Genomic DNA, 14,217 nt, shown 5'->3' on the forward strand with positions numbered 1-14,217 from the left:
TACTGGAATAGGAAAATGTTTCACTCACCTTAATAGTATTTCTGAGCAGATGTTAATATCAACTCCTACAAAGCTGACACACTCTTCAACCACACTGTCCAGAGTTGCTTTGAGCAAAGTCTGTGATACATCATGCTGGGAAACAAAAATGGAGATATCTGGTTACTGAAGTACCAAAGTGTACATAAACAGGAACGGCATACAGCACTAAGTAATCAGTAAATGATGCACTAGCATCAGTAAAATAGTTGCTGGAATTTAACAATATCTTATGTGATGGTACCAGTTAAAAACATAAGTTGTAGAATATATTTTTAAAATGTCCTCATTATAGCTTTGAAACACCTTTGTCATGATACAAATCTCTAGAATAAAGATACACTTCATGTCCCTATATTTTTTTAATAACGATTTCCCCACATCTTGTAAAAACAAAACTATATTAAAAATACAATTACTCAAAAAGAGTAATGTTTCTGGTCATCCACAATGCCTTGTCTTTAATCTGACATTTATTTACCTATAAAAACAGTTTATTAAAAGTAGAGAAGAGATCACAAATGCTGTACTTTTGCACTTGCACACCAAGATATTTGCAAAATTGTCCTATTTATGAGCATCACACTACAGTACAGTGATTATTTGCTAAAACAAAAAGCCAGGTACTTTATGAAGGTGGGCAATACATAAGGTACTTATCAACCTCACGGCAACAAAATGTTTCAAATTTTGAACAGATATTTCTGGGAAGATTGGCAGGTCCTTGACCAAAGCACCACTAATGGAAATGTTCACAGCGTTCCCCCCTAAAAGAAAAATCAGTCACACTTGTCAAAGTTAAAAGTTCTGAAGCTCTAAGATTTCTTTTCCTCCCAAATGTAGGCATACTTCAATCTGTAACTGTGAGTTCCCCACACAAGCCCATCAGTGCTTAGAAGTCTGACCTGGAGGGAGAAGCCTCTCTAAATGCAGGAGCTAATTCAATCACTATGTTGGCTTAGCTTCAGGGCTCTTCTGCAGCACTCATGTAAATCTGGGTTGATCTGTTGTGGTTTCATGATGCATTCATTTAGGACATCAAGCTGGATCCAAGCCAAGGCACCAAACACTTCATCCATTACTTTGTTTTACCTTCTAAGCCATTCAGATCTTTTAAAGATTTCATGGTTAAATTTAACATGCCAATAGCATCAATCCCAACCTACTAACACTGGTAGTTCATCAAGCAGTGGTTAATATCTGAAGCAGCCGTAAAACTTCAGGCAATGCATTTCCTAGCTCCCTATTTCAGGTGATGGCAATGTGATGCATTTTCATGACGTGATACATAATAAAGTTACAAACACAAAGCTCATATTTTGCCAGTATTACTCCTCCTATATAAATTTTGCATGCAAAACACCATGTATATGCATAAGTGCTGGTATTTGCATAGTCTTGGTCTCATAACCACAAAGCTTGCTTGTACACTTGGCAGATCAAACATCAGTTTCTACTTACTAATGTGTTGCTGCTGCAACATAATAGCTTCTTTTTTGAGTAAGGAGACAAACAAAAAAAACATACCCTTAAAAGAAGCCTTATGTTTCATTTTTCTGACCTACTGAAGATGTAGCTTCTCTTAATGAGGAATATATTCCCTCCTCCTGGCATCAGCCACATAATATACTAGAGCTAGAGGCTTTCAGCTCACACGCACACTCATGCAAGGATGCATTTATATAACACAACACAAGAACCAGAATAAAATGTTCAGAAACAACACCCACCATCTTCTCTTCTTTGCCAAGTACAGCTGCCAAATACCAGGCTAGGTTTTTCACTAAATGTTTAATCTGAGATTCACTGGAAGTTAAAAATTCTAACTTAAACCTTTTTCATTGTGATGAAGGAAAGCAAAAAGGACAATGTCCTGCTTTTAGGGAAGGCTACTGCAAGTTGATTATGATACAGTTTCACAAGTTACATTAAGTTCTATTAAAGGTAGCAGTTCTCATACACCTCTGAAAAAAACTTTGTTCTAAAACAAAGTTCTAAAACTCTCTATTCTTTGCTCTGAATAGAGAGTCCATGGCAAAGAAGTATAGACTGCTGCTTCCCTAAGTTTCAGACTCAATCCTTAAGACGACAATGATTGTTCAGTAGGAACAACATGTAGTTACATGACTCAAAACAGTCACTGCCACCACAGTGCCTTATAGCATAGGGTGTAGCAAAGAAGGAAATCCATTGATCTGGCCTAGCCTTTCTAAGGAGTTCTTTGGAAGAGACTTGAGTCAGCAGAAGCTTTATTTCCAGCTTGCAGAAAGTGAATCTAGACAGTAATTCAGCCAAGTACAGCCCCCACAAATCAAGGAAAGGATATGTCACAATCAAAAGCTAAGCATCCTCAAATACCTCTGCTAGTGGAAGACATACCTGCACTCACGGATCCTCAGTTTGAAATGCAAAGTTGGCATTTATCTAAAGACCTGAGTTTGTGATTCCAATAGTTAGTGTAAAATTAATGAGATACAATATACATATCTTGAAACAAACTATAGAACTTAACTGTCTTTCTCTTGCCTGGAAGACAAAACATTCTCAGGTCTCTCAAAGATGATTTCTATTTTTTAACTTTATTGCTGTTTGACAGTCAGCATTAAAAAATAAACAGGTTGCTCTTCATTGCTCCAACACATAAGAGTCGTGTGACTTGGAATGGACATCACAGCACATATGTGAATGCAGAGACAAAGTGAACAGGCAGATGGGACAGAAGAGTATATGCATAAAACAACCCCTAAGCTACCAGTACCTCACAGAAGTAAGATACATTTAGTGAGTGATGTTAAGTTGTAAAAGCTAGGAAACCTTCCAGATGGCCAACCTGCCCCCCAAGATGCAGCTATTGACTATCAAAGCTTCCTTTGTCTATAATGAAGAAATTTTTACACCCCTCTTCACACTGAAACAAGGCACGAAGAAGTGTTACACATTTAGTTTCTAAAAGTACTTAAAAATATTATTATCTCAATACCATCATTAAGACTTCATACTTCTAAAATATTACACTTTAGAAAGGTTTAAAATACAGTACATTTTCTAGTTTTCCCACTCATCTTCTCAAATATCAGAGGTAACATGATATTATATACTTCTGTGTGGTATTTATATGCACTGGGGTGGTATCAGATGAGTCAGACACTACTAGAAGCACACATACATTCCTCACTGCCTACAAGTTTGTAAAGACAGGAATGCTGAACGGCTGCATTAAGTGCATCAGAATAAAACCTGCATGAGTAAAGCCCAAGTCCAAAACGCCACGCTGCTTTCAAAGTGAGGTTATGCAGAACTTGATGTTGCCTAGCCTTTGACAACCTCCACACACCACTGTGGCAGATCATTGCACCACCTGATCCCCTGCAAATCCTCCTAAATAAATCACTTGCATATTAGCACTGACTCTGAATACAGCCCAATGCATGAGGGTGTCCCTGCTAGAACTGCTCTGTATAGCCTTTAAGATCAGAGTCAAGCACACAGGGTGCTATTACAGCAATGTCTAACAAGTAGGAGCATGTCCTTTGGTGCGATGTTCAAACATCATCTTGAATTCACCACCCAATTATGTCACTAAGGTTTTACTAAAAGGATACTCAGAAATGACTGCCGTTGAAATATTCACTACTGCAGTCCTAGATCTGAAGCAGAAGACTAAATTTTATATGATGATCTCAAAAAGGATCAATACTCCCAATTTATGGAAACTAAGGCCAGCAGAAATAAAGGACTTGCCACGAACTGCAGGATGTCCAGTGCAAATTTGCAAACTTTTGCTCATCATCAGTCTCCAGAAAACAAAGCCGCCTTGCTTCACAGATAGCATTAGGAAGTATTTAAACATTTGGTTTGAGATTTTTGTGGAGAGGACTATAGAAATTAATCTGCCCTTAGAAGTATCAGGAAATGTAACCATCCTTTGGTATTTGTTTTCTAAGGAGTTATCAATGAGCCAGGGGATAAGATGCAGAAAATTACTTGATTAATTGAAACCACTACAGTAAAAAATGTAGTCAATCAGTAAATGAAATTCAAACATGACATTTCTCCAATATTTTTATAAAGAGTATCCCAAATATAACTTATATTCAGGAACATGGAAGAAAATCAAGGGCTGCTATTTAGATCTCTGGCCACAATTACTGCTCAGATAAGTCCATGGCAGACTTGTTAAAATTACTGAAAAAATACCACACATTTCAAACCAACCATTCTGCAAACCCATACAAAAAAAAAAAAATTAAAAAAGACCCAAAACAAAACAACAAAAACAAACAAACATTTCTTCATTTCGTAGAACTTCATCAATCATGGTACAAAATGTTTACCACTAAAGAATAGTTTTTAAGAACACCTGTCTATAATGCACGTGATAGTTCTGTTCTATCATTATTTCCCAATACTTCAGTTGTCTTTTCTTTTCCTGCCATATGGATGAAGCAGAGAACAAGGATTGTTGTTTCACTCAGTTTCAAGAGCTACAAACATTCACTACAATTAATTAACATTACAAAAACCTGTATGTTCCTTGAGATAGTACTCCATCTGTAATTGAAATCCCTTTAGCAGTTTCAAAAACCTGTTGATGTACACAAAAGGAAGGCAGAATTTTAAGTAGCCTCTCAGCTCAGTTATTTCTAGCAGTACACCCGTACAGACACTGTAAAAATACATTTGTCATCAGCATGGCAAATTTATCAAGTCAAAGTGCCAGTGCTCACACGAATCCTGGAGGCTGTACTTAGCCAATGTGCATGAGCATGGATGGTGGATCAACACACTAACTTTGCTTGAACACTAAATTACCCTGCCAGACTAGAATGGGCAGCATTTACATGCAAGTGAATTACAACTCCAAGCCTTTTGCCTTTGGAAACTCAAAAAAAAACCCCACAATACCAAATCTCCACACAATACTAAAAACAATACACATAACTGTTATGCATTTGGTAACCCTTCCCTGGGTCCCTATAAAATCATTATTTCATAAAGTATGGTATGATTGCATATGTAACTGAAAAACAAATTCAAACAGTTTAAGATTGTACTGCAGCATGCAGCAATTCTTAAATAATTACTTTACATTTAGAAACATTAGTAGGCATCAATACAACCAGCCTGTGCATTGTTATTGCTTTAAAATGCCCAAGAGCCAAGAAAGGCACCTTCCAACACAGTCAAGCAGGAATTATTTGTACCCTGCAGAGCCTACAAATGTAGTGCAGACATGACCTAATGATGCTGGTTAGAAAGCAGTGGGGAGGGGATGAGTTCTCAAGTCTGGGCAGCAACCTGCAGGTTCTTGACCCAGGGTTGGCATTACAGTACTATAACAAGATCAACATTCATTCTAAATAAGAGTGAGCTGTGTGCCAGACAATCTATTTTGGGTTTTGATCAAGTTATACCTCACTTGTCCTTTCAATCCAAAAGTCAGCCTTCAATGAAGTAAATGCAATTTAACTTTTTTTCTGTCCAAGTGAGTCCTGAAAGACTTCTAGCACTTCATAAAACATTATTTTGTTGGTACCTACCATTAACTTCTGTATCCATGAACTTTAATACTGGCATGTGCGACCAGCCAACATGCCTCTTGAAAATATACTATTTTTTTTCTTTTAAAAGTGGTATAGCTGTGCAAACTGAATGACATTTACTGAAAGAGAAATTAGGTGGGACTACACATCCTAAGCAAAGCTCAAAAAGGTATTATTTTACAGAGAATCGATCCATGGCAATGAGTTTTAAAATTTAAAAAATGGAAAAACAGTACTAGTGCTGTAACCTATATGCAATCAGCTGCATTTCAAATGCTTGTGAAACCACAAAAGCAAAATGCATTCTTAATAAACCCTTAAGTACAGCAGGACTAATGTAACAGAAATAGTCTAAGGAGAAGCACCTTTTCATGCCCAGAATTAGAAAAAAAAAATTAAGATGTACTTTACATGTCAGGTGGAAAAGCTGGAAAGCTCAGGACTGGGGTTTTAATCTCTAACATCCTCTGGAAAATCCCTTCCAATTAGATTCTAAGAAAACAAGCTTATCCCTCTGAAGTTTGATAAAAGGATCTAACTTCTTTTGAATTTCTTTTGAAGACTGTTTGTGGTTTTTCCAAATCTTTTATTGTTATAGGATATATTGTTATCCTATGTACTTAACTATGATTCATTCCTTGTTTCAAAAATCCAAATTCTGTTTATTTTAACTGTATATTACTATTACTGAAATATCCTAGGAGAAAGAAATGGATTTCGATTTTCAAAGAAAATGACAAAAACAAAAAGTATGTCAGCTCTAACATTAAAAAAAGAGAAAACAAAAATGTATCAGTTTATTACATAAATGCTTTGGGTTACCAGCAAATTTCTGGATTTCATCTTTTATTTAATTGTGCTTGTGTCCTAACAGAAGCAGTAATACTGCCAAACTTGTTACACAAATTCAGTCCCATTGCTGACATGTCTGATTTCTAAAGTTAGCTTCTTCGACATAAGCAAGGAGGCAGCAAATGACATACACCCAAAAACATTTCCCTCTTTCCAGAGCAGGTACAAGTTTTCTCTAATGCACATTGTTATGTAACTAAGTAGCAGCAATCCAAATTTCAATTATAAGCAACCAGAGCATTCCTGGAGATTTCAGAGAGACACTTTTGCCAAGAAGAAGCAACGACAACCATCCAAATTACTATAGGTGGAAAGTTTTGCATTTAAATTTCAATCCAAACATGTATTTTTGGGGCTCTTAAAGCTCTATTAATACAGGGGATATCCTGCAACACTACAGAAAGATAAAGCAAGGACCATCAGGAGTGGAGTTTCATAGATCACATGGCTGAAAGGCAACACATCTATTTGAAGATTTTCCTGAAGGTTGCTGATGGGTAAGAGAAGGAAAAAAAGAAAGGGAATACACTAATAGAAGGAGAAGACAGAAGTCATGAAGCCCAGGTGAGTGTGGTCATCTGGGGAAGTTCTGTTTAGTCTGAAGCCAATGACCATCCATTGCTCTGCAGCAGACAGGTGAGGAACAGCAGCTCTTCCTTACAGCATTCCCACTGGCCTCACTCAGAGCACAGGGAGTCTCCAGAGGATGTGAGAACCTTGGCAACAGTCTACATAAATACACATGTCTTCAGCAGAGCTGGAAGAAGCTTGTTCGTCTCATTCATGTCTAATGAGAAGTGTGGTACTTGAAATATTAATAAAAACTACAACAAAAAACGCAAATTCATTTAAAGGTATTTTCTGTGAAGGAAAGATGAATATAGTTGATGTGTATTTTACTGTACCCCAGATGTCTGATATAAGAAACGTTTTGTGCTCACTGGCTTTCTCAAATTTGTTATACACACTTAGCAAATACTACACCAGGTTACTCATATCAGTAATGCACTGAGAACCTATTTAATACAATGACATATCCATTCCCTCATTGGGAAAAAAAGGTAGATGCTAAACAATGAAATTCAGCAGTTTTTTAATCCCATACCCCATAGAATTAGTGATTATATAGAATTAGTCTAGATATAATTAAGAAGAAAAGTTTTTATTTAAGATGACACCACCTCCTGAAAATGCTTGCTGAAAAAAACTTCAAGGTAATTCAACTTTCCTCAACCCTCTCCCCCCTGCATCCCCCCCATCTTTTTAAAGCAGATCAGCTCAAATTGAATATGCTTAAAGACCACTTGCAAGTCCTGTCGCAATCTCCCTTTCTTCTACTTGGCTCCTCCTTTACTTTGATCGGACACTCCTTCCTCTTTGATCACCAACCTCTTCCACAGCCTAGCTGAAAGCAAAAGTCAGCTAGGAATGAAACAGAATGCAAGACACTGTCCTGCAGAAGACAGCGAAACCCAAATAAAGCAAGTTTATTTTTTCTGCTTACTAAAAGGCAGAGAAAATAAGTGTGATTGACACGTGGCAACTCAAAGAAGTCACTCAGAGTAGTGTTTACCGAATGACCCGTGGAAGACTGAATACTGACAGAAAGCCAGGAAACATGTGGAAAAACAGAAGTTAGCTCAGTTAGCAGCATTTACGGATTTGACAGGCAGAATACATAAGCATCCATTGTGTCTTTCACATCTTTGATAAATGAAACCAATTTCAGCACCACTCATTACATTTAATAGCAAGGGATATTTAAAGCAAAAGAATAAGTAATCAATTGGTAAAAAAAAATCACGATGATATAGTAAGCTTATGTCGCTTCAGAAACGTGTTCTGCACTAAGCTTAGCAAAACTTGCATTAAAACATGCATTTAGCACTTTTCCTATTACATATACAGCACTAACAAAGTGTTTGCACATAGGTTGAAAAGTTGACAGGTTTCCATAATAAATCAGCTGCGCTAATGTGTCAGCACTAAAAAGTTCTCAATGACAATTTTTACAAGTGAACAAGAGCACAAACATTCCTGTCATTCTCAAAACGAAGCACCATTTCAGAAGCACCATCGCCATTGACAGTATATGATTGCTACTGCTAATGTAATTAGTATAATATAAAAAGTGAGAAATCAAAATGAACCAGTCAAATGGCATAAACAAGCAATGCATGTACTACCCCACACATGAAAATACCAATTGAGTACTCCTGCAATAGACACATTTTTATTGAAACAAGTAAGACCTCAGCAGGTAGAAGGGAAAAAGCTCTTATTTGGCCAGCATCCCTGACAGAGACTGTGATTTTTGCCCTTTAACATAGACCTTAATTATATTCAGGATCTGGAAATTCCTTCAAAAGGCTTCTTGAAAGCACTAAAAAAATACAGTATTTGCAAACGTGTAAAATAATACATTTCTGCAGTACGACAAATTTAGGAAAAATGTTTGGAACAAAGTTTTGTTAGGTATGCTCTAATATAAGATGTGTAAATAGTAATTGCATTACTATTATTGACTTTCCAAGTTCAGAAGATAATTACCAAGTTAGAGCTTTTAACTATTGCATATATGAATATACTTATTTCAAACCTGTAATCTGATCATAGATCACAGCATCATTCATTTAAAAAATTGACCTGTATTCCCTTGAAAAATCTTTTTTTTTATAAAGGATCTAAAACTTAAACTTTAAGGCAAGCTTGGGAAAATATATAAATAAAATTTGAAATAAAGTATTTGAAAAATTAAGACTCTATACTTTAGAAGCTCCTAAAAACATAATTTTAAAATCAGGTATCATTATGAATTCTAACTATAAAAACATTTTGATCAAAAGGCAACTACTGCCTCAGTTTTAATAATATTTGTAAGTAGGGGGAATAGAGTTCTCCATTTGTACAAACATCTACAACTCCAAGCTGGTATAGCATTGAGCAAGAAGGGAACTAAAACCACCTCTGAGTCTGCAGCACTCATGTCTGCCTCTCACCACTTGCAGACTTCCAGAATCAAGGCTCACTCCATTGAAATCACTGGCTGATGTCCCTCTACATTAACTGAGGACAGAAGATCAGCAGCAGTTTTATCTGTGCTTTTTAGGTCTGGAAGTTAAGAGATGACGTACCAGACAGATCAATCAAATATTAGACAGGATTATTCAATGTGTGTCAGCTTTGACAAATTCTCAGTTACACTGAAATAATCCAGAATTTTTAAATGTGAAAAGATAAATTATTCTTGGCCATTGTTTTCTGTAGAGAATTTGTATTTTAAGAACACTGAAAGACAGTTGTTCTAAATAACCTATATTAGGGCATTAAGCTTTCTATGAATCCTCACAAAGCTAGCAGTTGCTCTGATGGGGAATTAGACAACTGAGACACCTTGGATGAGCTATGGCCAATCTTCCTCTTCTGAAACACACAAAGATTGGCAAAGAAGTTCAAGTGCAAGTCTTGTGGTGAGGTCTAAAGCACATGGCTGGCTAAACTGATGCAAAAAGCGGAGCTAATCCAAATAATGTTGTGATGGGGCAGGCAGCTCTGCCTGGAGAGTCATCATCACTAACTCTGGCCCAAGCAACTTCACCCCTCCCCTGCAAATGGAGGATACATGGACAGCTAATGACATTCCCAAGCTGCAAATTATTTCAGACTGAGATATGACAGATGATGCAAGTCTTGGCCACACAAAGATTCGGTGTGTACCACCTGAGGTTCAAAGGCAATTCTTGCATCCAAAGGCCATCCCACAATACATATGTCTGTGGTAGATAGTCCAGTAGAATTAAAATAATACTTAGCTTTCCATATTGCAAAAACAAAGAAAAGTTCAAGGAAGGCAAAAATAGGAAGGTACATTAGAGGAAAAGTTCAAGAAAACCAGTCTATTTTTTACTCTTTAAAAACACAGGCAGTCAAGAATGTGAAGAGGAAAATGTAGCTCCTAAGAGTCTAGAAAATCTGCATGTTAGAGTACTGCATTCTCAAAAACTCTGAAGTCACTTCATAAAACATGAGAAGTACTCAACTTCTTCCAAATTTTCACTGGCAGAAAATGCATAGCTGGTACTGCAGAGATACAAAGTGGTGACTTTTGGTTTTGGTGTACTTTACTCAGACTACTTTGACCTGTAGGTGACAGAACTTCTGGGAGATATTTGCTTACAGAAACAGTTCTGGTTTTGCTAGGCTATTCTAAAATTAGAATAGTAATAACCTCCCCTGCCACAATCACACACATATTGCAGAACCTTTAAACTTCACACTACTTCGATATAGGTACCTGAAAACAGTCCCAGTTTCACAGATGACAAATCAAACCTACAAGAACTTAGTGATTTCTTTTAAACTAAAAAAGAAGTAAATGAACCAGAAAGGATCACAATTCTTCATTTCCTGACTACAACCCAAGCATCATTACCCAGAAGCGAACAGTACATTTTGCCTCTCCAATATTTTATGATGGTCATGCATTGATTGCTATGTTTTCTGATTGCGTGGCTTAAAACAGCTTAAAAATGTTTTTGTATCTTTGTTTTTAGCTGTCTATGCATCGATACAAAACAATTAAAACACAGCATCTAGAGCAAAGGATATTTAGAGCTAATAGCCACTTGTCATTAAACCACTGTCTTATTTATTACAGCAGGTGTAAAAGCAGTGCTGTAACTGAGCCCATTATTTCCTCTCCCAGAGGAAGTGCTGACATCAGTTCATTGATAAAAATTAGGCTGCCCTCTTTCGTAAGTTATTTTCAAGTAGAAATCAAGACTTTGATGCAACTAGGCTGTCCCCTCAGACTAACAGATTTAAGGTCTGGACAAGAAGTTGGAAAGCAAAACGATTTAATACTCAGTCAAATTCCAGCAGTGGGAAGTGTCTTCAAAAACTCATCCCAAGTTCTCCTGTGGTCTTAACTGCTAGCAGCATCAACTAGACCACCTCACATGCACAACCAAGTACGAAAAATGCTTCCAACACTGCTTCAGTCAAGTATATTCCTAAGATACTGTCTTTGTAAAACAAGGTATGTGAAAAAATTAAGAATGGCTTGTACTTTGATTTGGGGGGTGGTGGAGTTTTTTGTTTGTTTATTGCTGCCATTTTGTTTTGTTTTTTTTCTTTCCTTTTAAGTTAGGCAGGATTTACGAGGTACAGAGTTTTATTATTTCATGTACACATCCAACAGAGATCTGGAAACAACCACCCAAGTGGTTCAAGTGATATGTACCACAAAGACCTCTAGGTATGAGGTATGGAAACCTGGTCCAAAGTATATTGAAAAATGGGTAAGTTAGGAAAATGAAAGAGAAACATTGCACATAGATTCACACAGATGATGTTACATCATATGAGAAAAATAATTACTTTCTCTGGAAAATGTTTCTCAAAAGAAGACAAAACACTTCTAGCCACTTTGAAATTTATACATGGAACAAACAAGAAGCTGCAACTGATATTCTTTAAAATGGCCTATGCACAGATACGTTCTTAAAGTACTCTCAATCTTCATCATTCAAGCTTTAGAAAATAAATGGATGCCTCACTGGGTTTCTCAAGAAAGTTTAATTTCTTCCTTTTCTTTTTCCATCTGTACATGATGTGCCTCAATGTCCTAAAATATGCATTTTCTCTATCTGAAATTCTGTCTTTAAGTCATAGTCAGTGATAGAGCTCTTTTGGAGAGCTGCAGCTTTAAAATATTTTTAATAGCTACTAACACAAAGCAAGCACAAATTCATCAAAAAGTTTGCTATGCAGAACTTATTACACAGCAGCCTGAAATTTCAGCAACGAAGTTCCTTTGCCACATGCAAGTGTTGTAACACAGTCCAGTTTCAGCCTACTGCCTCTTCAGATTCCAGACATCTGAATCCATGTTGCCATTTTCAGAATGCTATTGCACCAGCCTAGAATATACTCTTATTTTCCACTGGTTCAAAGGTTTCATAAAGCATTCATAACTTTAAGTAGTTTATATATTAATCTATTTTCTATTTGTCCTAGTTATGGAACATTTTATGACCACTTGAAAAAACAGCGGAAAAAAAACCCCACTCATGGAAAAAAACAGATTCTGAAAGGCATCTGAAACTCAGGATGCAGACACACCAAGAGACAGAAGCCGTAGCAAACTTTTTTCCAAAGCCCTGAAAATCTAATCCCAGCAACACATTAACATATGCCATTTACCTGGGACATTAGCTTTTCAGAAAAGATTGTGGAAGAAGCATAATGCCTTTCTAAATAGAGCTAGGAAATTATATGGTACCTAGTAATAGCAATGTTGGATCAGATCTCAGGATGCGATAAAAGAGAAAGACACTCTAATGACATGCACACAAGAGGGAAGGAATGCTATGAAAATAAAGAGCATGGACATATTATTTTGCACACAGTTCAAGCCAATAACATTACCCTTCTGATCCACACTTACAACATCTCTCAGCAAAATGCCTGAGCTCTGTAGCAGCACTACTCAGAGTAAAGTTCTTCTAACAATGGCCTTCAGGAAAGTAAGGAAAAGCTATGGAAAGGAAAACCAGGTTTACCTACATATCCCTAACATAGTCATTCACCATAACATATATACATAACATTCATCTTTACTACAGCACTGTAGAGAAAAGTGGTTGCACAGGCAGAAGTCCCTGCCAACTCACACTTTCTAAGAAGACAAGACTGAGGGCATGATCAGGAACACTGCTTTAGAACAGCCTTAATTCAGATTAAAAGTAACCTTCATCTATAATTTAGGAATAAATGGATTTGTCACCAACATAAGCCTCTTTCACTGAAGAGACAGAAGAGGACATACCAAAATAACATTTCCTTAACTTCTCCCCTCATCTTCTTTACATCCATCCGACAAATTAAAATAAAATGAAGGACAACTACACAACAGGAATAAAGGCTGGCTAAAAAAAACCAAAAAAAACAGATGGGGAGGGGTTTAACATTTACCAAGATTGTCCAGACTGTCAACCCACCTGCTCTGACATTTTGTGATGTGTAAATTTATGCGAATCTTAAGGAAGCAAACAGGTATGAGAACCTTAATTTGCAGCATGCTTCTATACAAGTCGAGGAAGTAAAATTGAAATAAAGTATCATCACTTTAAACACTTAATTAGAGGAAGAGCGAAGAAAAAAAAAAAGAAAGAAGTGTTACAAAGCTACTTAATTCCTCTGCCCAGATAAATGTATCAACCCTGGAAACAGTCCAGGTTCAAAGAATTTTTATTTTGCCCTGTAATAATAACAAACAGTACTTAAGCTGCTATGAATAAGAACACTTGCTCTTGTAAAACAACTTAAAGACCCTAAGCATACGCCTACCTGGGTGAAATTAATGTTTTTCATTAAAATTTTAACTTGCAAGCCAAGATTTCTGTGATTGCAAATCACTAGTGTTTCAGTCCTTAATTTGATAAGCATTCTGTCCTAACATAACCTTCTTTAAAAAAAAAGATGTCACATGAAATGACCATACACTGAAAATTACTGAAAATTTACCACAGACTGCTAAAGAATGACAGAACAAGTTATCATTAAATATGTAAAAAAAAAAAAGGCCATTTTAAATGTTAAGTCCTATTGTTGAGGAGTTAGAAGAAAAATCCAACTTGTGTTACTGTGCATGGGAACAGTGTGAAGCCGCTGCATGTTGATTCGTCTTGCCTGTTCCCTGTATTGTCCTAATTATTTTTACACAAATAATGTTTATTTGCAATCAATATTACATGAAAAGAATGTATTCCTATAGCAAATG

General features: G+C 36.5%; 1 protein-coding gene across 4 annotated transcripts in view; it reads right to left on the reverse strand.

Annotated features, from left to right (window-relative positions):
* SRBD1 (S1 RNA binding domain 1) overlaps positions 1 to 14,217 on the reverse strand; it is a 126,935-nt gene that overhangs the window by 20,115 nt on the left and 92,603 nt on the right. For all 4 annotated transcript variants that reach the window (XM_085055002.1, XM_085055000.1, XM_085055001.1 and 1 more), the window contains one exon: positions 29 to 135. In XM_085055002.1, the coding sequence (XP_084911128.1) occupies positions 29 to 135 (107 nt within the window). The remainder of the gene's footprint in view (positions 1 to 28; positions 136 to 14,217) is intronic.

This window comes from Lichenostomus cassidix, chromosome 3 (genome assembly GCF_008360975.1).
Source record: "Lichenostomus cassidix isolate B80296 chromosome 3, HeHo_3.0, whole genome shotgun sequence".
Lineage (NCBI taxonomy): Eukaryota > Metazoa > Chordata > Aves > Passeriformes > Meliphagidae > Lichenostomus > Lichenostomus cassidix.